Genomic DNA, 24,584 nt, shown 5'->3' on the forward strand with positions numbered 1-24,584 from the left:
AAATCCAATTCCCTCCGAGTTCACATTTTTTATCAGTATCTTGAATCATTTAAGTAAAAAGTTGAGGAAATGACTGAATTTTTACTCTAGTAATTAAATGAGAATGGAAGCTGCTTTTGCCTTGGTGACATTTCAGTAAATTTGAACTTTGGTTAATCAGTATTTCAGGGCAAAAGCAAGAATTATTGGAGCCCAGGATGTTCACAAAGTGGGCTATCTAAAAGGAGACCCTTCTCTTAATAAACTGGGACTCCAAAAGGCTTCACCCTCAGCTTGAGGAAATGGATTTGCCATCCTGAGGAATTAGAGGCTACTTTCAAAATGTCAGAGTTTTGTAGTGAACCTTAAGTCTTGATTGTGATTTAACATGGTCCAGAACTGGTACTGTTCTCAGATGCCCAAGAGATGCAAATACAAATCCTCTCAAAAGGAAAGTGTCTTTATCCTGTGCTGTACAGTGCTCCTATGAATAATTTTTCAAGTAGAGCGACCAGTATTCAGTCATACATAAGCAGGCACACAAGAAAACAAAACAACATGAGTGAGAACAGAAAACAGAAAAAGATTTGTAATATTTAGACATTGGAATGGTTAAATAGAATTACAGAAATGATTTATTTTTAAAGAAATAAGAGACAAGTTTGAATACAGTTATAAGTAATAGGAAAGTACAAAATGTGACCTGTGAGATTTGAAACATAAAAATGAGAAAGTGTTTTGAACTGAGACATGATAATTGAAATTGAAACCCAGTGGGCAAGTTTAAGAAATGAGTAGATGTAGCTGAAGATAGAATTAGTGAATTGGAAGACAGACCAAAAGTAATGGCAACTAAAGCATAAACAGAAAAAAAAAAAGATCAGCAATACAGGAGAAAAGAAGAAGAGGCATAGAGGACAGAGTGAAAATATGCAATATATATTTTCTTGGAGTCCTAGAATAAGTGGAGAAAAAAATGGAGTAATAAAATATTTGAATGGTTGATCACTGGAAATTTTCCAGAACATCAAATAAGAGGTTAAAAGAAGTCTAACAAATTCCAAAAGTATATCTTTAAAGAAATCCACATGTAGATAGACATAGTGATACTGCAGAAAACCAAATATAGAAAATCTTTGATAAAAGGGCAGAATTCTTTCAAAGGAATATTAGTTAGTCTGATGGATGACTTTTCAACAGCAGTAGTGAAAGTTAAAAGCTAGTGGCATAGCTGCAATAACCTGAAAGAAAATAACTACCAACCACAAATTTACATCAAGCATAAAATGTCTTTTAAGAATGATTGTAAAATAGACTTTAGACACACAATTTGTGTCACTAATCAAGTTACCAAAGGGAATTCTAAATAATTTATTTCAGACAGAAGGAAAATATAGGTCAGAGATTCAAAAAACAAAAAACAAAACAAAAAAAAACCAACCAAAAATATATATAGATAAATATAAAACATAGTGTAAGTGTGTTCTTTGTAAATTTAACTGTATAAAGCAAAAATTATAAATCTGTGTTGACAGGCATATAATGTATAAAGACATAATATAATGTATAAAAGATAGGCATATAATGTACAAAGACATATATGGCAATAATAGCATAAAGGAGGAGAGAAAAAATATACAGGAGCAAAGTTTTTGTATATTGAAGTTTTAAGTTGGTATTAATTCAAAATTGATTGTTAAAAGCCAAGATGTTAGTTAAGAAATAGTTAAGAAAACCTGAGACTTTTAATAAATAGCAAAGGCAGATGTCAGTCCTGTCTTATCAATAATTAAGTTAAATATAAGTAGATTAACCATTCCAGTTAAAAGACAGATAGATATTGGCAGATTGGGTAAAGAAACATGATTCAGCTATATGTGCTGTTGGTGAGAGACACACTTTAGATTACAGTAGACCAATAGATTGTCAATAGAAGGATAAAAAAAGATATACCATATAAATAGTAGTTAAAAGGGAGCTGGAGTGGCCGAACTAATATCAGACAAAACAGACATTAAGATGAAACTTGTCACTAGAGACCAGGGAATTTTATGATAGAATAAAAGGATCAATTCATCAAGTAGGTATAACAATTATAAACATACATTCATCTGTCAAAAGAGCCCCAAATATATATAAAGCAAAGGCTGACAGAATTGAGGGGAGAAATACACAACTCAATACTATTAGTTGCAAATGTAAATATCCCACTTTGGAGAAAGAATAAAACAAGTTGGTCGATTAGCAGGAATAGAAGGCATGAACAAGAGTATAAACCAGTAGATATCTATAGAACACTTCACCCCAAATTGGCAAGATACACGTTTCTCAAGTGCAGCATGGATTTTTCTCCAGCATAGATATATATTAGGTCATAAGATAATTCCTAAGAAGTTTGAAAGGGGATGAAATTATACAGAGTATGTTCTCTAATTATAATGGAATGAAATCAGAAATCAGTAACAGAGGGAAATTTGGGAAATTCCACAAGTCTGTAGAAATTAAACAACACATCCCTAAATAATCAGTAGATCAAAGAGGAAATGACAAGAGAAATTAAAAAATACTTAGAGACTAATGAAAATGAAAACAACATACAAAAAAATTATGGGATGCATCAAAAGCAGTGGTCAGAGTGGAATTTATAGCTGTAAACACTTCCATTAAAAAAGATCTCATGTCAACCTAAACTTCCATCTTAATTAAACAAGGCAAAGATGAACAATCTAAACCCAAATAAGCAGAAGGAAGGACCAATAAAAATTTGAAGAGAAATAATTGAAACATAGAATAGAAAAACAATAGAGAAAAAAAAACAAAAACAAAAGTTGGTTATTTGAAAAGTTGAACAAAATTGACAAACCTTCAGCTATACTGCCAGGAAAAAACAAAGACTCAAAGATTATTAAAATCAGGGATGAAAGAGAACATTAGTATGATCTTACCAAAATAAAAAGGACTATAGTAGAATACTGTAAATGATTGTATGCCAACAAATAGATAACTGATATGAAATGGACAGTTTTCCAGAAAGACACAAACTATTGAGACTAACTCAAAAGGACAGAAACCAAATAGATCTATGATAAGAGATTGGATTGGTAATCACAAACTTACCAAATGAAAAGTATGGACCCAGATGACCTCACTGGTGAATTCTACCAAACATTTAAAGAATTAATACTAATGCTTCATAAACTCTTCCAAAAAATAGGAGAGACACTTCCTAACACATTGTATGAAGCCAGTATTACTCTGATATCAAAACTAGACAGAGCACAAGAAAAAACTAAAAATCAGTATCCGTTAGGAATATAAATGCAAAAATTCTCAACAAAATACAACAAAACCGAATCCAGCAACCTGTAAAAAGGATTATACACCCCCAGCTGAGATTTCTCAAGATTGTAAAATTAATTCACCATACCAACCAACAATGTAATATGCCATATTAATAGAAGAAAGGACAAAAAACAAATTCCAAAAATAATCTTAATATAAACAGAAGCAGCATTTAACAAAATCCAGCACCTTTTCATGGTAAAATACTGTAAACTAGGAATAAAAGGGAACTTCCTCAACTTGATAAAGGGCATCTATGAATAACCCACAACTAACATCATACTTAATGGTAAAATATTGGAAGTGTTTCCCTAAAGATCAGGATCAAGATGTCAGCTCTCTCTACCTATAATCAACATTGTAGTTGAGATTTTAGCTAGGACTATTAGATATGAAAATGAAATAAAAGACATGCATATTGGAAAAGAAGTAAAACTATCTCTTTGCAGATGGCATAATCTTGTGCAGATAATTCTCATTATTTGTGGAGAATTTGCCTATTCACTAAAATTTATTTATAGTTCCAAATTCAATACTCTTGATGTTTTTGCAGTCATTCACGGACATGTAAAAAAATTTGAAAATTGTGAAGAAAATAAGTTGCCCGACACACACATTCTAATCTGAGGTCGATCAAGGCAACACTCTGCCTTTTTGTTTCATCTTTCATGCAGAAGGATGCTGACACTAGGGGACAGTACAATATACTAAAAGAAGCTCCAGCTCTGGAGCCAGTGGAGTTTATGTGGAGTTTGAATCCCAGCTTTGGTATCCATTAGTGAAGTGGCCTTAGGCAGGTTCCTTAACACTTCTGAACCTCGTTCTCTCTTTTGTGAAATAAAGGAAAGAGAATCTACTAGAGTGAGATATCTTTAGGATTAAGATCATAATGTTTGTGTCCCTCTGTGTATTATCCCTAGCACATTGGTTCAGTATTTCCTAATTCAGTAGTTATGACAACTTTAGAGAACATAACTACTACAAATAACAAAAACTCACTGTATGTGGATAATCCTACAGATTTCACAAGTGAACTATTAGAGCTAATATCAAGTTCAACAAGGTTGCAAGATCAAGATCAATGTATAAAAATCAATGGTGTTTTTATACACTAGCAATGAAAAAATCCAAAAATGAAATTAAGAAAAAATTCTTTTTGCAATAACATTAAAAAGAATGAAATACTTAGGAAAAAGTTGAACAAAAAAGGTACATGTATTTTGGGGGGAGGAGTAATTAATAGAGGTACTGGGAGTTGAACCTAGAACCTCTTGCATACTAAGCATGCACTCTGCCACTGAGCTGTACCCTCCCCCCAACTTAATATTGTTAAGATGCCAGTATGTCCCAAATTGGTCTACAGATTCAACTTAATTCTTATCAAAAATTCAGCTGCCTTTTTTGATGAAATTGATAAAACTGATTCTAAAATTCATATAGAAAGGAAGAGACCAAGAATAGCCAAACTTGAGAAAGAACAAAGTTGAAGGACTCACTCGGTTCAAAACTTACTCAATTCTTTGGTAATCAAGGCAACATGGTACTGGCCTAAGCATAAACATATAGATCAGTGGAATAGAATTGAGACTCCAGAAATAAACCATTACATTTATGGTCAGTCGCAAGGATGCCAAGACAATTCAATAGGAGAGAGTAGTTTTTCAGCAAATGATAGTACTGGGACAACTGGATATCCACATGTGAAAGAATGAATTTGGACCCTGTATTCATACCATATACAAATATTAACAAATTGAGTTATATACTTAAGTGTAAGAGCAAAAACTGTAAAACTCTAAGGAAAACATAGGCATAATTAATTCTTTGACATTGGACTTGGCAATAGTTTTTCAGATATGGTAACAAAAGCAGACACAACAAAGGAAAAACCAGATACATTGGACTTCATTAAAATTAAAAACTTTTTTGCTTTAGAGTGCCCGATGAAGGAAGTGAAAAGACTACTCATAGAATGGAAGAAAATACTTAAAAAATCATATATCTGGTGAGGTGCTAGTATCCAGAATATATACAGAACACCTACAGCTCAACAATAAGAAGACAAATAACCCAGTTTTAAGAAGGGCAAAGGACCTGAATAGACATTTCTCCAGAGAAGATATGCAGGTCGCCAATAAGCACATGAAAAGATGTTTAACATCATTAGTCACTAGTGAAGTGAAAATCAAAATTACAATGAGATACCACTTCAAAAAGAGGAACATTAACAATTGTTGGTGAATGTGTGGATAAATTGGGACTGTCATACATTGCTGGTGGTGCAGCTATGTTAGAAAACAGAGAAGTTCCGCAAGAGTTAACATATGACCGAGCAATTCCACTCTTAGTATACATACCCTAGAGAATTGAAAACGTGTCTACACAAAAACTTTTGTGTGAATTCATGCAGCATTATTCATAATAGGTCAAAAGTAGAAACAACCTATATGTTAATCCACTGATGAGTGGTTAAATAAAATGTGGCATATCCATACACAGGAATATTTCTTGGCAATAAGAAAGGAATGAAATTCTGGTACATGATGAACATGAATGACTCTTGAAAATATTATGCTAAGTGAAAGGGGCCAGACACAAAAGTCTCCATAATGTGATTCCATTTATATGAAATGTCCAGAATAGGCAAATTCCTAGAGACCAAAGGTAGGTTAGTGTTTGCCAGGGGCTAGGAGGATGGTAGAATGGTGAATGACTGTTAATAGGTACAGTATTTATTTTTGGGTTAATGAAAATTTTCTGAAATTAGACAGTTGGTAATTACAATCCTGTGAATGTAATAAAATCCACTTATGCATTTTAAAAGGAAGATTTTATGGTATGTGAATTATTTCTCAATAGAAACAACAAACAGTTTTAAGAAAGCTATATGTTGGTTCTTTGAAAAAAATGACAAAATAGATAAACCTTTCATGAGACTGGTCAAGAGAATATGAGAAAAAGAAAGAATATGACATAATTTGACAGATACTGAAAATACAATGTTTTGATCAACCTATGTCTGTAAATGAAAAAACTAGGTGAAGTATATGAATTCTTAGTAATATAATTTATAAAACCCACATAAGAAAAATAAGTTAAAAGTTTGCATAATCTCATAAACATTAAAGAAATGAATCAGTAATGAAAAATCTTCTCAAAAATAAACTTCTTTTGTTTAGAATTCTACAAATAACTGAAGGAAGAAATAATTCCTCCCTCACTAATGAAGGTAACATAACCTTGATATGAGAAAGTATAATATAAGGAAAAATACAAACTAGACTCACGAACAGCCATATATAATAAGGCTGATATGGCAGTACTGAGTTGGGTTCATCCTAGAAATACGAGGTAGGGTTAACAGAAAATCAGTGCTGTTCATCACACTGTCAGATTGAAGAAGAAAACCACACCTCAGGAAAAAAATTACATGATGAAATTCAGTATCTATTCATAAAGATGCTCTTAGCCAATAGAGTACATGGCAGCTTTCTCAATATGATATTTGATATTTTAAACCAAACCTTATATTTAATGGTGAAACCTTGAAAGACTTCACGTTATGATCAGGAACAAGACAGATGTAGGTTATGATTGCTTCTTTTCATCATTCTATTAGTAAGGCAAGAAGGAAAAATAAGCAAAATACACAACTGTCATAGCATATATGATTGTGAATGTACAAAATGTAAAATCTACAAATAAAAATGACTGAAATTAGTAACGTAGCTTGATATATAAAAATTAAAAATGCTAATAATCAGTAACAGTTTGAAATAAAAAAAGTTTATAAAAGCTACATAAATAAGCAAGCACTCAAGAATCATTCCAGACCTCTTTATGGAGAATATGTTAAAACCTTATTGTGAGATATTTTTAAAAGTCCTAAATAAATTGAGAGAAATACTATCCATGAATTTTTTTTTAGTGGCATTAGTTCTCCCATTTAATGTATGGTGATACATCAGTGATATATCACAACCATAATCAGAAAATTTATCTAGTCTTAACTAGACAAGCTAATTCTAAGATTTATAAGGAAATGCAGAGGGCTAGGTATAGCCAAGATATTTCTGAGTTGGAAAAATAATAAGGTAGCAGGACCTGACCTCCTAGATACTAAGATTTGTTTTGTCATTGGGACGTTGTGGTGTTAGTAGTAGGGCTAGGAAAACAGACGATGAAACAGAATGTTTCCTGGAAATAGACCAAAACTTATGTGGATTTTTAATAGGGACACTATGGAACAGTGGTAGAAGGTCTTCTTAAATGATACCAAGACAGTTGAGCTTCTATAAAGAAAAGCAAAAGCAAAATTGACTCCCTACCTCACAACATACACAAAAAATCAATTCTAGGTGGATTATAAGCCAAAAAGTGAAAAGTACAACTAAAAAGTATTAGAGATAAATGTGGCTTTAGCCTTGTAAGTATTATCAAACAAGACACAAGAACAAAACATAAAGGGAAAATGATAGTACTTTATGTCATCAAAAGTTACCATAAAAAGTGTGAAAAAAGCATGTATAAAGTGGAAGAATATATTTGCAACACATACAACTAACAAAGGACTTATATTTAGAATAGCCTATATATGTAATTATATGTGACAATTTATATGTGATAATGTATGACATATAAATGGATAATTATATGTATTATTAGAATCAATAAGAAAAAATACAACCTAATAGGAAACAAAGCCTTAAACAGGCATTTTACAAAATAATAAACTAAAATTATTAATAAATATATAAAATGATGTTCAGCCTCATTAGGAATCAGGAAAATGCAAGTGTAAATTGATATAATCACCTTGGAAAAATTTGATGTAGAACATTCGATGCATATGCTGTTACCTAAGAGTTCCTTTCTTAGACATGTGTCTAGATAAACTTGTGTGTATGTGCCCCAGTACATATTTATAAGAATGTTTACGGTAGCATTGTTTGTAATGGTTCAAACCTGAAATCAGCCCACATGTACCATCATGAGTGAATATTAAAAACATAGTGTTGAGTTAAATGAGACATCAAGAATATATATACTGTATTTCCATTTATATGAAGTTCGAAACAAAACTGTATTCTCTAGAACATGCATTCTCAGTGGGATTCATATTGTTCCTTTTGGTACTAAAAAATTGATTCTTAAAGGTGAAAAAAATGTTTGATACTATAATGGTTTGTGGCTGTCCAAAGCTTAACACTACCTGCAACATCTTCACTTAGTATTTAATTTCTTTTTGAATTTTCTCATATATCACATGAGCACCATTTATACTGACATTGAGTTCATGGAAGATATACAAAGTGTATACAAGGTCAGTGCTACAAAATTGTGATGGAGAGATGATTGGATTTTCAAATGATTGTTTGATCTCACTTTCATCACTAGAGGTGGTGTGCATGTGTCAGTTGGTTGCCATTCGCTGTCTTGTGGATATTGTTTATGTTTAATCCTCTCTGTGCTTTTGTGTTTGGTTTTTAGAATTATATTTAATTCAACAAAAGTTATTCAGCCCATCATTAGCTATACCAAGTACTGAAAAGAAAAATATATTAATGAGTATCTAGTAGCTAATTAAGTTAAAATTTCTTCTCAGATCAAGCAAAAGTTCAAAGTTTGTTAAATATGGTAAGAAATTAATTTTTTCAATGTTTTATTTTGCTGGAAAAATGAATTTTAATTTTTTTAAAACTTGATTGCATTGCTACAATCATATAAATGGATAGTTTGTATTTGTAATTTGCATCACAATTTATATAATAAATTACATTAAATAGCAAATACAGTTATGTGAACTACTAATAGCCTTTAAAATCTTACTTAAAAAGTTAAAAAGAGTATGCTTTATACATGTTTTATTTATAAAAATGCAGCTACACATACAGTATATAAACAGACTGTATATCTCTAAAAATTTCGTATGGGAGAGATTAGAAGAAAATTTCTGAATAGGCTCCTTAGGGTTGATAATAAAAAAATGTCAAGAAACACTGGTCTAGAAATATATATATGTGGTAAAACTACAAAGAGAAGCAGAGAAGTGATTACCATAACACTCATGATACTAACTGAGGATAGGGTGGGTGCCAGGTGCTTCTAGAGTCCTGACAGTGGTCTGTTTCTTGAGCTGAGTGATGGCCACTCAGGTGTTTACCTTATAGTCTGCATGTTTATGTTTTATGTACTCTTCTGTATGGATGTTTTATAGACTTTAAAGAAATGAGGAATATTGTTTAGGTTTTACATACACATGATATGAACTAAATCTCCAACTTAGTAGATGTTGACTGATGAAAAGCTTTTACTGAACTTTTTTTTTTTTTCAGGTGGGCCCAGTTCTTCATCCATCCACTAATGATCAGAGATGCAATTGACCGAGAAGTTGAAGCTGTTGATAGTGGTAAGTGCTTTATTGTGTCTTACCACTTTTTCCTTCATTGTTCCATTATTTAGCACATTTATTATTTATCACTCTTTATATCATAAAGGGCTAAATTGAAATAGATGTATCATCTATATTCCTGAAGCCATTAAATGTCTAATTCAGTATAAATTTGAAATAAATCATAAGGATGGTAGATTTTCAGTTTTTCGGCCTTTGTTTTTTGAGGGTTTTACCATAGTGACTGATCTTTTGCAGGGCAAGAGCCTTATTCTTAAAGTTAATGCTGGGTATTAAAACTTTAAAAGTACATATACTCTTTTGCATGAAGAGACATTTTCTCTGAGGCTTTATTTTAATATGCCATCCTAATACCTAAATAGCTTATCCTTTGTTACCTCTGTGTGTTGGTGCTTTGTGGCTTAAATTTCTGTGGTTCCGAGTACAATTGTGATATATTTATGGATGAAGAAACTAAACCCCTGAGAAGGAAATGCATTTAATTTTACTTTTTGACAGTTTTTCTTATCTTTGTGATTTGAAGAATGAAAATCATAAGGAAAGCTATGTGTCTTTATAGAGTGAGGGCTCATTATAGAGCTGTGCTGTAAATATTCTTTAATTACTGAGTACCAATAAATAGCACCACTGCAGATTAACTGTGCTTTCCTTAGTTTAGCATTAGAAACATGTCATACTAGACTTTGGTGGACTTCCAGTTTATATAGGTTAGGCTTGGCTTGCAACAACTGAAGAGGTGAGTTCTCTGTACTAGTTCCTCCTTTTGTAGCATTTTCCCCTTGGCTTGATTGAGTGTCTAGTCCTAATACTCATTTATAGCATTCACTACACTGAATTAACTGCAGACAGCTGGAAAGAACCTTCTGTTTTAAGTCAGCCAACTTGTGTTTTACTTACAGAAATGTCACTAACTTTGGCCCTCAATAAGAGGGTGGGATGGAGTTAGATTACTCCTGCCTCTAGTAGCTCCTTATAATCATGGATTTATTTTCTTCATTTTTGTTACTTGCCTACCCACAGTGTCTGTTTTACCACAGGCCCAGATAAATGTTTGTTGTTTTCATGAAAAACCAAAATAACTAGAGAAAACTCTAAAAGCCTTCCATACTTTTTGGGACTCAAGAACTTTATGTACTCTGTGTCTTAAATTCTTTCAAATAGGTTTTTCTTTATACACTTTCTAGGGTGGGTTGAAATTGGCATTTAAAATATTAAATATCTAATTTGATTTTACAAGTTTAATTCAGAATGTTTTATTATATTTTGAAATATGCAGAAATATATATATACCAAATACATATGTGATATGTGATATGTGTATGCATATACATACACATATGGTAGTTTTGATTTAAGATGAACTTAAATGAAATGAACTTAAGCTAAAGGCTCAGGTTTTTATTTATTTTTGGGGGGTATAATTAGGTTTATCTATCTATATCTATCTGTCTGTCTAATAGAGGTTCTGTGGGTTGAGCTGAGGACCTTGTGCATGCTAAGCACGCACCCTACCACTGAGCTATACCCTCCCACCTGTTTGTTTTTCATGATAGGAGACCCAGATTTCAATTTGTGATCTGATACAGATAGCTAGCTAGGTATGTATCATTAGTTACTTAACCTTCTTAGTATGGAGGATTTACTTGAGATTAGGGTGATGGAAGAGGTCTTAAGTTTTAACTGGTGTAATAAACTAGTATTCATTAACCAGTTTTGAAAGCTCAATAATCACATGTTATTTTCTTCTGTTCAGATGTGATTGTCTTTATCATTGTCATCTTATTTGCAAGTTTTTTGTTGCCTCTATGCTTGGATGGCCCATTCAACGTAAGAGGAGTTGAAAGGGAAGTTCAAGAAACTGTCCTGGTAGATTCATTTTCCCTTTTCCTTTATTCCTCTCTACCTGCTTATGGAAGAGATTCTTTCTTTTCTAGGCTTTTACTTTATTAACTCATTCTACTTTCATTACTTTATCACTATACCCTGCATTGATAATCTGTTTTTGGTTTTATCTTTCAAAGGAATGGTTATTCACATATGTTTATAGGCATTTATTTGCACAGTATGTACAGATAGGTCTGTTCAATGTTTTACAGTTTCCTTGAGTATGTTTAGTAACAATAGCTCATGTAAATGTCCACAGAGTAGGTTTTAAAATGAGATTAACTTATTGCTAAGTAAAGATTGTAGAGGAAAAAATTATTCTTAATGATTAGCTCTTTATTTAATGATTGTTCATACTCTTACATAAATATGTGTAATTGCCTACGTAATGTATCTTAGTGATTGAGACTGAGTATATGGCCAAAGCCTTTTTAATTGTAAGCAAGTGGTTGAGTGTGTTCTCTAAGTGCTCAGTATTTATATTCTATTTTTATCAGTTGTAGGGGGTTCTAAATCACTTTTTGTAGATACATTTATATGTCTATTAGTTTCCTGCTGCTGCTGTAACAAATTACCAGAAACTCTGTGGTTTAAAATAACAAAAACTTTTCTTAGACTTTTGGAGGTTAGAAATCTAACGTATTTCCTCAGGACTGTAGTTTTTCTTTTGGAGGCTTCAATGGAGAATCCGTTTCCTTGTCTTTTCCACCTTCTGCATGCCACCTACATTCCCAGGTTATGGCTTTCTTTTTTTTGCTATCTTAAGAGCTATCAGTGTAGAAACTTCTTTCCTATCTGACCTCTACTTCTGTCTCTACATCTTATGACTTTGATCCTATTGCCTCCCTCTTATAAGGACCCTGGGATTACATTGGGACCACCCAGATAGTCCAGGATAATCTCCCCTTCGCTAGATCCTTAATTTAATCACACCCGCGAAGTTCCTTTTACACCACAGGCTAACATTTACAGGTTTTGGAAATTAGGATATGGCCATCTTTGGGGGCCATTATTCAGCTTATCCCATTTATTAATGAAATTGTTTCTTCTGTTCATAGCCATATCTTCAAATTTTTTACAGAGATTTAAAAAATTTACTCTGTTGAAGCTACGTATGTATATTTATTACATATCTTTTCCCACTGTGGAAATCACAAATGTATATATTTTTTACTGTCTCATCATTGATTTAGATTTCATGGCTTATACCTGAAGTATTTGATTGAATATACTTACTTCTGCTTCTTTACATCTCTACTCTCACCACTTTAGTTTCCACTCTCTTTACCAAGTACAATAGTGATGGTCCCTAATCAGTTTTCCTGCCTCTGTTTTTGCTTTCACATTTACAGCCAGAATGAACTTACTGAAGTCCAAATCTGATAATGTCACTCTCCTTATTAAACATTTGCAATGCCTTACTATTTCTCCTGTGATAAATATAATAGCTAATGTTATTGAGCATTTATTGTATGCATTATTATGATGATTATTACCCCTATTGTCTTATTTGAGGATTAGAGGTGCTCTTTTAAAAACTGTTTTTTTCCGTATCTCTTCAGCCTGATATCTTGCCTCTGCTTTGATTATGAACTTTCTTCCTCCAGCAGCTAGTTCAGTAGTACCTACCACATAATAGATGTTCTCTCTCTCTCTCTCTTTTTTTATTGAAGTATAGGCAGTTTACAATGTTGTGTCAATCAGTAAATGTTTATTGAAATGACTGTCTTATTTAACCCTTATAAGAATCCTGTGAGCTAGGTGCTAGTAACTCCATTTTATAGATGCAAAAATAGAGTCAGGGAAGTTAGATAACTTTCTCAAGGTTGTACTGCTTAGTAAATGGCCGAACTTGGATTCTAGCCAAGATATTTCTAACTTCAAAGTGATTGTTCTTAACCATTAGTACATCATTACCAACATAGTTGGCTTTGGAAGAAATTTAAACAATATGTATGACAAAGTTCCCAGGTAATAAGGAATTTGAGTTAACATTTTATTAGCACTTTCATCAGTAAAATCTTAGACATGACATCCTAGAGTTGAAACCTTCTGATCATTAGCTACTGGTTTCATTTGAAAATAAGAGAAAACCTCTAGAACAGTGAATTGACTACTTAAAGTTATAGAATATGTTAAGTCATAGAACCTGTCCTAGGGGATGATGTAGCTCAGTGTTTGAGCATGTGCTTAGCTTGCATGAGGTCCTGGGTTCAATCCCCAGTACCTCCATTAAAATAAATGACCTGATTACCCCTACTCCCCCCAAAACAACAAAAAAACCCATAGAACCTGTCCTAGATCATTGAGTTCCCCACTTCAGTCTTACTACGCATGACTTGCAAAATTAATTTTTGTTACTTCTTTACTTTCAGTTCTTTAAGCTTGAATTTCCAGATAATAAAGTAAGATACTGAATTTCATTTTATTAAAAATGTTTCCTTAAAACTGACAGAATTTCAGCTTGCAAGACCCTCTGATGCAAACAGAAAGGAAATGTTGTTTGGAAGCCTTGCTAGACCTGGACATCCTATGGGGAAATTTTTTTGGGGTAAGATATTAAACACTTCATCTTATTTCATATTTTCTAGTTAAAGAAGATTAAGAGTATGAAAAGTTTATAAAGAATGGGAGGTTATAAAGGTAGGATAACTAGATACCTTTTCTCTTTTAGGGTAACTAGGTAGCTTTTCAAATAGACAGTAGTTAAGCATGCCTAACATTGAATATATCAAGAATAGCATCTAACATTTTGTGAATGTTTTCTGGGTGCCAGATCATCTGCTAAACACTACATGAACTATCCCATTCAATCATACATAACAATGTTATAAGCTGGGTACCATTATAATCTCCATTTAAAGATAAGGAAACAGGATCAGGGAAGTTAATTTGCTTAAATCTGATAGTCGTGGGTGTAGAATTTGAACCTCTGTTAGTATCTGATTATAAAGTGTGTGCTTTACCCCAGCCTGACATTTCCATTTATCAACAGAGATTCAGCAGTGATTTCTCTAATAGTTTTTGAGCTGTGACCTAATTTTGTTTATCTGGTAAGCTGTTTAAATGGTATCTGTTTTTCATAATGGCTTTTTCTTGGTGTTAGAATTCAGTTTTAAACCTTAAATTATTCCTCTTGACCATAGAGTAGAATCTGGAATGAGCTGATATAAGTGGTACTTCATTCAAAGGATATTTTGCTTCCCTGTATATTTTGTACAGTTATATACACTTTATATGGCATCCTTGCTTTATGTGGTTTATTTTTAAGAATTATGCAGAATGTTGTTAAGACAATTCAGAGGTAGAACCTGACTTGAATAGTAAACTATTAAGAAAGCAACCTTAAGGCAATTAAATTGTTAAGGTATTGCCAACTAGAGATTAATTCCTTATGTGTTAAAATATTCTTTGAAATTGTTTCTTGTGAATTTTTGTCCTGTATTATTATTATTACACACTGTTTCAATATTCTTGAGTCACTTGGGTTATTTCATTAGTTGTATGTAGTAGCAGAGGACGCATTGTTGGTAGAGACTTTTAACCAAGTAAACTTAGTTATTTCTAAATCTTCTTCATCTTTTTATAGGAAATGCTGAGACTCTCAAACATGAGCCAAAAAGGAGTAATATTGATACACATGCTAGATTGAGAGAATTCTGGATGCATTACTATTCTGCTCATTACATGACTTTAGTGGTTCAGTCCAAAGGTAATATTGTCTACTGTGGCCTTTAGAATTACTTGGAAGTAGTGCTTTGTTAGGATTTGTCTGCTTTATTACTGTTGCAGTGCACTGTTAATTGCTTGATGAAGTGAAGGAAATCAGAATTTGGAGAGGGCACAGAGAAAGTGGCAAAGCTCAGGGAAGCCCAAAGTCATCTGATTCTCAGGCAAATGTGTTTTCTTTTATAGATGTAGGTCTTATCTCTAGGCTAGTCTCTGAATATATTAATATGTACTAATAGATTGTGAATTGGTCTTTTAAGCCACGTTCAGCTGCTGCCTCTGTTGTCTCTGGTTTTGCACTTAATCTGTATTAATCATAAACTCTTACAGGGCGCAGTGTTGGTCTTTTCATCCTTACATAGGATCCAGTAATTGAAATCTAAGAAATATCTTAAATGTAAACTACTAATCCGTACCTCTACTTTTTTCCTTCTTTTATCATTACTGAAGATAATGTTGTGTTAACTTTTTCTCATTAAAGAAATCACAATAGCTTTCTTTCATTTTCTTTATATTTTAATCTCCTTAGGCTATTTTACAGTCATTTGCTAAACTACTTCTTTTGACACAACCTTATAGTTTACACATTTGTTTTTGTAAAACTAACCCTCTCACCCTAATATGATTCCCCTTTTCATAAATTTTTGCTCTCTCATTGTCAAAATTAAGATCAGAGCTGACTTGTCACTTAAATACAAAACATTTTTGCATTTAGGATCAAAATTAGTCCTCTAAAGTTGACTTGAATGTAAGGTTACGGATATGCTACGGCATTCAAACTACAAATGTGCTTCTAGATTCCTTTTACAACATCTATTAAAATAGGCAATTCCATATTCATTATGTAATATTAATTTGCAGTTTTAATTATCATTTCTAAATCTGACATGAACATGCATTTTTCTTCAACTAGATATTGATTCTTTTGCATTCTCTTCCTCTGTGATGACAAATATAAGAGCATACAAGTAGTATAGAATAAATTTAGAACTTTATTAGTCTAATTTGCATCTTATATTTTATATACAAGGGCATTTGTTTTGAGAATTAGTGAAACTCATGGTGGAACTTTTAATTACTATACAGTGATGGTAATGGGTCACTAGAAAAAAGTTAAAAGGTTTCCTCTCATTTAGATCTCCTGTTTTACTAGAAATTTCAAAAGAATTTCTTATGGAATGTAAGAAAAGAATCAAAAGAAGATAAAAATTATATAAACCTAAGAAGATGTATTAAAACCTCAGCAAGTATAAATTAATGTAAAATAAATGGAGTATAGTAGTACTGATGAACTGCCAAGAAGAGTCAGTGTAGTGTAGATTAGTTAAGAGAAATCTTCCTAGAGGAAGTAAGTTTTGGAATAGGTTAGAAAGATAATTGGTGTATTATCTCTCAGTCCTTCACACTAGCCTAGTAATAAAAACTTTTTTTTCACTTGCGTGCTTTTTCTAACTTCATCAGGGAGAAAGAATAAAGGAGTCTAAGAAAATTGTGTCTCAGGGTTTTCTTAACTATTGTTACCTCCTTGTTACTGATTACTGGTTAAGGAGTGGCAAGTGATGCCCAAATTAAGATATTCCTTTGTTTTATAGCTAGAGATCTGTGAGAAATCTAACTGCATTTCTACCTTTAATAACAATATTGCCTTTTCCTCTCTTCTCCCTGCCATCTCCACCAAGAAACACTGGATACTTTGGAAAAGTGGGTGACTGAAATCTTCTCTCAGATACCAAACAAGTAAGACATTTATTTTCATAAATCATACACCTATAGAGTTAGAGGCCATATCTTCTTATATGAGTCCCGAGGGTTTTGCTTTCAGTTTGTTTTTCAAACAAGTGATTAAGTTAAGACCTAAACTGGTTTAGCAAGATCACACAATTTTTGATTGGGAAAACTAGGATGAGAACCCAAGTTTCCATAGTTTCTATAGTTCAAAACTTACAAACTTGTAAATTTATAGTAGGCAGTAACTCTGAAGAATTTATACCTCCCTTTATGTTTATTCAGAGCTTTTTTCTGTTACTATGTAGAGTGTTTGAAACTATGATATAAAAGCAAGTATTGTATTCAGAGGCAGAATATACAGACACACAGACACACACAGACACACACAATGCCTTAGAACAAATTGTATCCTGAAAATTTGTTTTTTTAAGTCAGTTGCTTAGAACTTGGAGTGCTTTTCCTCTATGAAAGATACAATCTTGTAGATGATGTTTAAATGGTGATTAACTTTCCATATTGCCTGATTCAACTATATGAAAAACCTATTTCGTATAGTTGAGTCAAATTGCCTTTTACTAGAAATTGGATATAGGATTCCAGTTCAGAAAGCTACTATTTTTTTTCCACCTCAAATTCATCAGAGTAATACAGATATTTAAAAGATACTTTATTACATTTTTGTTACAAATAAAAAAAATTTAATTCTCAAGCAATTAAGTCTTCCCACACCTAGCAGTTTGCATTTTGGTAAACTAAATGAAATCAGATTATTTTTCTTGCATCAGGTGAGTAAGCTAGACTTTTTCCAGTTCTTCATTCCAAGACAGTTTGTTTTAAATTTATGAAAGAAAAATTACCTTTAAAAATGTTAGAATAATTTATAATACCAGCTGATTGGTTTTTATTATCTTGGCTTTATGTAAATTTCCATTGATAATTAACAATATGGAAAGATAATGATAGCCATGCCAAAGTTGTGGGGTTGTTTTATCTGTTTGTGTTTGTTTTGGTAAGAAATGAGTATGAACTATGAAAATGTCAAATGACAGATTGAAATGTGTTTCACTGTGAAACTTTACTAATAAAATCAGAGGTATGTTGAATAGAGGGATTCATTAGGTCTTGTCAATTCCTTATAAAAATTTTAAATTTTTAAAAATTCTCTTAAATATTATTCACTAAGAACTTTGGTTCCTTAATCAGACAGGTTAAAAAGTCTTCTAAGTATTTAGTACTCTTTCATATTGACCATGTTTTAGAAGAAATATTAGTTACAATATATTCAACCAGATGGGAAGCATCTAGAAGGAGAATCCAAGTTTTTTAGTACCACAGTGCCTAATATAGTACTTTAGTAATCACTATGTATTTGTTGGATTAAGTTTTCTTTCTAAAATGGCTTTGTGTTAAGATGAGAACTGAAGTTGAGTGGGGCTGATAGAGGCAGTAAATTTTGGGAGGGGAGGTCCTTTCAATTTATTCTTTTCTGTCTCCTGTGAGTTTTAAAAGTATTTAAGTTATTGGGGCTGAGATTAAGAAGAGTTTGTGTAGTTCAGGATTTTGTGGCTTTGTTGCCATCTATTCACTTATGCCTAGAATGCTTTTCAGCCAGGAGTATGTAGAAAAATAGATTATAAATACCTATCAGTTAGGGCATCCCTAAAGATAATGCTAATAAAGGCTTTTGCCAATTAAATTTTAATGTATTTGTTTTATTTTCAGTGGGTTACCCAAACCAAACTTTGGCCATTTAACGGATCCATTTGACACACCAGCATTTAACAAACTTTATAGAGGTTCGTGAACCAAAGGTTTAAAACTGTTTGAAATAACTTTAGCACATTCTCTAAAACTTAATTGAGGCTGCCAATTTTCTTTGAAAATGAGAATACAACAGAAAGTACAGCTGGGTTGGAAAGAGAGTAGATTAGACAGTGGAAATCCAACTAGCGACAGATAGCAGGCCACTAACTAGTAGCAGATTGATTGGTCTACTACCCTGATGCTGCTTGAGTCTGTTTCCTGCTTTCTGCCTGTTTTTCCTCTTGTTATCTTTTATTCTTGTTTTTTTGTTTCTTTCCTGTTTCATTTTATCTGTATTCTGCTCTTTTTCCCTTTAAAAGAATGGGAAGACACTTTGGAAATAATTTCCTTTTATCTTCATTATATAGACAATTTTTGTTGAATAAAGATGAATTTAGTGTAAAAAAATAGAAGGGGAAGTCACCCTTAAATCTTAGTATCCAGAGAAGTGGTTTGGCAAATTTCCTTTTGAGTTTGTATAGGTATAGTTTCTTAATGTAGTTGAGATGATAAAGTACATACACTTCTATCTCTTGATTTTTCATTTAATATTAGATTTGTAATAACTGCTCAATGAACCATCATATTATTGTGCTATAATTTGCTTAACAACTTGCCCATGGTGGATATTGCAGAAACATTCCTAATTCACCATTTCTCTTTCTTTGTTCTTTTTTATTATGGCAGATTTTTTCTTTCTCCTAATTGCCTAGGTATTCCCTTCTCCTTCTCTTTCACTCCATTGCCAGTCTCTTTCCTCTTCCATTCCTCTGATCAATGACTTTTGTCACACTCTTTATCTGATGCTTGCTGTATTATGTCTAAGCTGACTCTTCCCAGAAACAGCTTATTTTCTGTTGAATTCTTTCTGGCTTTAGATTTTCTCATTGTAGACTAATAGAATAATAGCACTGGGAAGAATCTTAGAGCTACTTCAGCCTACCCCACTGACCATACCATAAGAAAACAGATTCAGAAAGATTTAAATACAAGTGATTTTCTCAAGGTTGTATAAACACATTATAGCAAGAGAGTAGTAGGGCTGGATTTCAACCATAGGTCTTCTGACTCCTAGCTCTGTACCCTTTCTTACAAGAAGGGATCCATCTGTTGGGGCATTCATGTTTTCATAATTCTTTTATCCATGCTTTCTCTACCTGTGAAACCAAATTGAAAGGAAATTTACAAAAATTGCATTATTCAAATTGGAAAATTGGCAACTTGAAATAATTGCATTGTATTTAACTTCCCCCTGCTTATTGGAGGATGAAATATATTGAGTTAAAAAAAATCATGTAACATAATATATATAAGTTACGGAGAAGCACTTATATCTGCTCTTTTGAAAAATATTTTTGTTTAGTTGTTCCAATCAGAAAAATTCATGCTCTGACCATCACATGGGCACTTCCCCCTCAACAGCAACATTACAGGTAAGAATTCAAGTGCAAATTTACTCAATTAGATTCCAAGTGAGAATCATATTTTTAAAGCATACTAAATGGTTTAAATTTAGGGGTTCTGGATTTATAAACACAAGTAATATAGTAAACTGGGACTTGCTACTCCTGAATTGGTTAAGCCTTTGGTATATATTTTAATGTCTTCTTGAGTATAAAAGTTAGTTTTCTTACAATTAGTTGCCTTTCCTGAGTCTTTGAAATTAAGTATTTTTAGTGTGAATGCTAACTTTTGTAATTATTTTCTTTAGTACTTTGAGTACAGAAATATATTAGCTTATGATTTATTTGTCAGTGGTAACCATTTAGTTTGATTTTGTTAAAAGTATAGGACTACATTGTAAATCTCAAGGACTTACTTACTCCAATGAGTTGGGAATGAGTTAGGGCAGATTTTTAGAAATTAGGAAAAATTTCAACTTATTTATATAATTATCCTGTAAGAGCAATATGCATGGGTTAAGAAGTTCTTTAAGGATCAGTCAATGGCTACTAATGCTTTTCTAACTAGAAACAAATGCTAATGAATTTATAAAAATTTAGCTTAATTTTTCAAAACCATTACCAACAAAATAAACCCATGAGGACACATACACACAAGCAGAAGGAAAGAAAAGTATTGTATTGCTTAAGCTCTGTAAAAAATGCTTTTTTCAAGTATATGTTAGAATATTCAATCAAGTCCCATAAAGTTAACAAGAATAGTGTGCCTCCAGTGAGAAAACAGAGAACGTATCGTCTACTTGCAAGGGTAATAGAGGAAAAAGTAATGTACATTGATTATATAGTTTCATGTTAGAGTGTCCTCAAAAGTGTTAAAATGATTATATGCATATTTAAAAGTTTATTCCGTTTGTTTTCAATTTTGATTATAAGAATATTATGCTTGTAAAATATTAAAATATTGAGGGCAGAAATTAAGTAAAAAGTAAAGCCCTGTTTCTCCTCTGTCTTCAAAGATATGCGATTAGTAGTTTCTTATATATCCCTCAGATGTTAAAACAATGACTATAAAACACATATCTTTTTATGGAAATGGAATTATACTATATATACTATTCTTCCACCTTTTTTGCATTTTTTATTTTCTTAATTAACAAAGCATTGTTTATCCTCTGACTGATTACTAAGGTAATCTACCACAAAAGTAGAAAAAAGTCATCCATGATTCTATTTTCCAAAGACTATTAACATTTCTGTATGTTTTGATCCAGTAATTTTTTATGGGTTATTTTTAACCTGATATTTATCCCAAATGTGTGAATTCCCAGTAGAGTAGCTTTTTGGGGAGCCATTTTTTACAGAGAAGCAAGTATTTCTCCCTCCAGAGTTACCAAATACAGTATGGTTAGTTTTGTTCAGATGCAAATGTTATATAGTGAACTGGCTTCATTATTGAAATGATTTGTTCCTCTACATCGGTTTCAGGATAGATGTAATCTAAAGTATGTCAGATTCATACTTTAAACCATGACTTTTAAGAGTTTACTAAGTATTATTCTGTAAACTAATTTTAAATTTTAAGAATGTTTAGATTCCCTAACTCAATTTTTCTGTATATTTTTGGTAGGAATATATTCCCAACATTATAGTAGAAGCCAGTGAGTAAATAATATATAAACAGCTACTTAGACTACTAAAGTGTATTATTACATAATAAAGCATTTTTATACCTGTTATTGCATTTTCATGAAAATCCTATGAGTAAGTAGTTAGGTAAGTTAAGAGAAAAAGAAAATAGAGTGAGGTTAGTATTTTGCTCAAGAACATGCATTTACTTAAAGGAAAAACTAAAACTGCAAGCTAGATTTTCTGACCAGTAGAGCAACACATTTCAGTTTACCATGGAGCCTGATGCAATGCTGAAAGCTTTTGCAGATACAGAATGATTCATATCTGTATTAGATTTTGAAATGATAAAGAATCAATATTATTTCCATTTTGAGTGAAACAAAAGATCTTACCATGGAAAGAAGTAAGTTTAGTATCCAAAAGAAAAAGTGGTAGTCTTAGGTTTTGGAATGTACTTGTTCAGTGATTTTTGGATGAAGTTAAATTTTACCATGTTTTCTGTTTTTATCCTTGGTACTATCAAATTGATTATAATTCCATATTTAGTGGAATTTATGTGAGAATAAGTTTATAATCACATTCTCAAATATCGATCTCAGAAGTAAGATTTTCTAGTGCATTCAAACCTTATTTTTCTTTTATTTCTGACCTTAACTTTTTTTTTTTTAAAGGGCAAAGCCACTTCATTATATCTCTTGGCTGGTTGGACATGAAGGCAAAGGCAGCATTCTTTCTTACCTTAGAAAAAAGCAAGTATTTAATTAATAAGTATTTTCAGTGTAGCAGTCTCTGAAAAATGATAGACAACAAGTGTTACATGACCCAGTCTCTTCACTTTATGCTCTATCTACCAGGAAGCCTAGAATCAAATGTAATGCTAATTATAGTCTCTTTCCTAACCTAGATTATTTTAATGGTCATATATTTGTGTATTTCCTTGGAAGCTACTTTTAACCCATGTTGGAAGTAATTATACACAAAAAATTTTAAATTATATAGAGTCCAGAATTATATAAAAGGTTAGCTCTAGTCAGGAATTTGGATTTGAATAGTAATGAAGTCAATTATGTAAATACTGTGGATCTCCAGGCTTTCCCAACCCAGAGGGTGGGCTTTAATGAAAACTTCATTGGGCAGATAACTCATATAAACATGTGTAACTGTGAACAGTATATGCAGCCATGTTAATAGAATGTTTCCTAACACATTTAAGCACTTGTTTAAGTTGCCTAGCCAATAATAGAAATAAGCTTTAGAATCAGGACCAATATATTAAAGTAATTCTTTGTTTGACTTTTCTATGTGCTAACTCAAGAATGGAAAGGTAGATGAGAAATTTAAATAAAACTTTAAAACGTTGATATGTGCTAAGAAAGCTGAGAGGGCAGGGTTACTATAAAAGAAAAAAATGAATGATATTAGGTACATATATGCCTTATACAATAAATGTAATATGCTTTGAGATTTGTGTCACCTTTCTACCTTATTGAACTTGATTAGAATTTCAGATTCTTCATTCTGGCTTCCTCGCTCCTTATTTTAGATTTTCAGGATTCTATTCAGGAAAAGATACAGTCTTTTGTTTGTGTGTTTTGTTTTTTAAATGGAGGTACTGGGGATTGAACCCAGGACCTTGTGCCTGCTAACTAAGCTGCACTCTACCACTGAGCTATACCTATCACCCCAAGATACAGTCTTATTGCTTCTTTCCTAGATAACCTATGTAGGTTAGCTTATAGTCTCAAAGGGCTCACTTGACATCCTAAGTAGGGATGTATCTATTTGTTTTTTTAAGACTTCTCCTGGGAGACAGGTTCAAAAAGGGATATGAGAAATGTCTCCCAGCAAGCATAATTTTAATATTTTGTTCTATTCTCTTCAACAAAAAATGACTGTGGCTTCGTGAAAGTGTTAATGTTTTACTATGTTGTAATATTGTATTGGTGTTCCCATTAAACAAATAAATATGGCTGTTTTTTCCTTTGGGTCATTTCTGCATGCAGTAAAATTCCTTGGAAGATTTTGTGCTTTTTTTTTTAATTTATACTTTTAAACTTACTGTTAGAACGACTTCAGACTGGGCTTCCCACATTTTATATAGAAAGGCTACCTATTTTGTTATTTGAAATATTTGCAGATCGTCAATCCCAGGATATTGATTAGGTTAACTTTTCCCCCTCTACAGGTGCTGGGCTCTTGCACTGTTTGGTGGAAATGGTGAGACAGGATTTGAGCAAAATTCTACTTATTCAGTGTTCAGCATTTCTATTACATTGACTGATGAGGGTTATGAACATTTCTATGAGGTAAATAATTAAAATAGAGATTTAAAAAATTTATAATGGTATCAGTTTATGCAAAAGTATAATGAGATGTTTTGTTTTTAGGTTGCTCATACTGTCTTCCAGTATTTAAAAATGCTGCAGAAGCTAGGCCCAGAAAAAAGGTAATATATACTTATTAGAATTAGGCCAATGGTCAATTCTAGTTTGTTTTAGCCTTCAGGCTGCCAGTAGGCTACTTTAATCCTGCTGTAGTGGTTTTTCAGGCATTTCTTGCTTAATTTCCTTTATTGGCTCCATATCCTTATTCCTCTACACTAAGGATTTAGGTTTACATGGGCAGTTCTTTATGCTTCTCTTTTCTTACTGATAACTCTAGTGAGAAATTTAAAT

At 32.2% G+C, this 24,584-nt stretch overlaps 1 protein-coding gene and 1 long non-coding RNA gene across 5 annotated transcripts in view; one reads left to right on the plus strand and one right to left on the minus strand.

Annotated features, from left to right (window-relative positions):
- Positions 1-24,584, plus strand: part of NRDC (nardilysin convertase) — a 71,423-nt gene that overhangs the window by 25,113 nt on the left and 21,726 nt on the right. For all 3 annotated transcript variants that reach the window (XM_064493591.1, XM_010984744.3, XM_031465117.2), the window contains 9 exons: positions 9,657-9,730; positions 14,073-14,168; positions 15,207-15,329; positions 17,026-17,083; positions 18,797-18,870; positions 20,241-20,310; positions 22,581-22,658; positions 24,095-24,215; positions 24,297-24,355. In XM_064493591.1, the coding sequence (XP_064349661.1) occupies positions 9,657-9,730; positions 14,073-14,168; positions 15,207-15,329; positions 17,026-17,083; positions 18,797-18,870; positions 20,241-20,310; positions 22,581-22,658; positions 24,095-24,215; positions 24,297-24,355 (753 nt within the window). The remainder of the gene's footprint in view (positions 1-9,656; positions 9,731-14,072; positions 14,169-15,206; positions 15,330-17,025; positions 17,084-18,796; positions 18,871-20,240; positions 20,311-22,580; positions 22,659-24,094; positions 24,216-24,296; positions 24,356-24,584) is intronic.
- The window catches only part of LOC116156868 (uncharacterized), a 37,980-nt gene that overhangs the window by 4,686 nt on the left and 8,710 nt on the right, over positions 1-24,584 (minus strand). The window contains exon 2 of one of the 2 annotated variants that reach the window (XR_010383836.1): positions 6,846-6,933. The exons of the other annotated variant lie outside the window; for it this stretch is intronic. This is a non-coding gene — a long non-coding RNA (uncharacterized LOC116156868). The remainder of the gene's footprint in view (positions 1-6,845; positions 6,934-24,584) is intronic. 2 annotated transcript variants of the gene reach the window in all.

Source organism: Camelus dromedarius, chromosome 14 (assembly GCF_036321535.1).
Source record: "Camelus dromedarius isolate mCamDro1 chromosome 14, mCamDro1.pat, whole genome shotgun sequence".
NCBI classification, from domain to species: Eukaryota; Metazoa; Chordata; class Mammalia; order Artiodactyla; family Camelidae; genus Camelus; species Camelus dromedarius.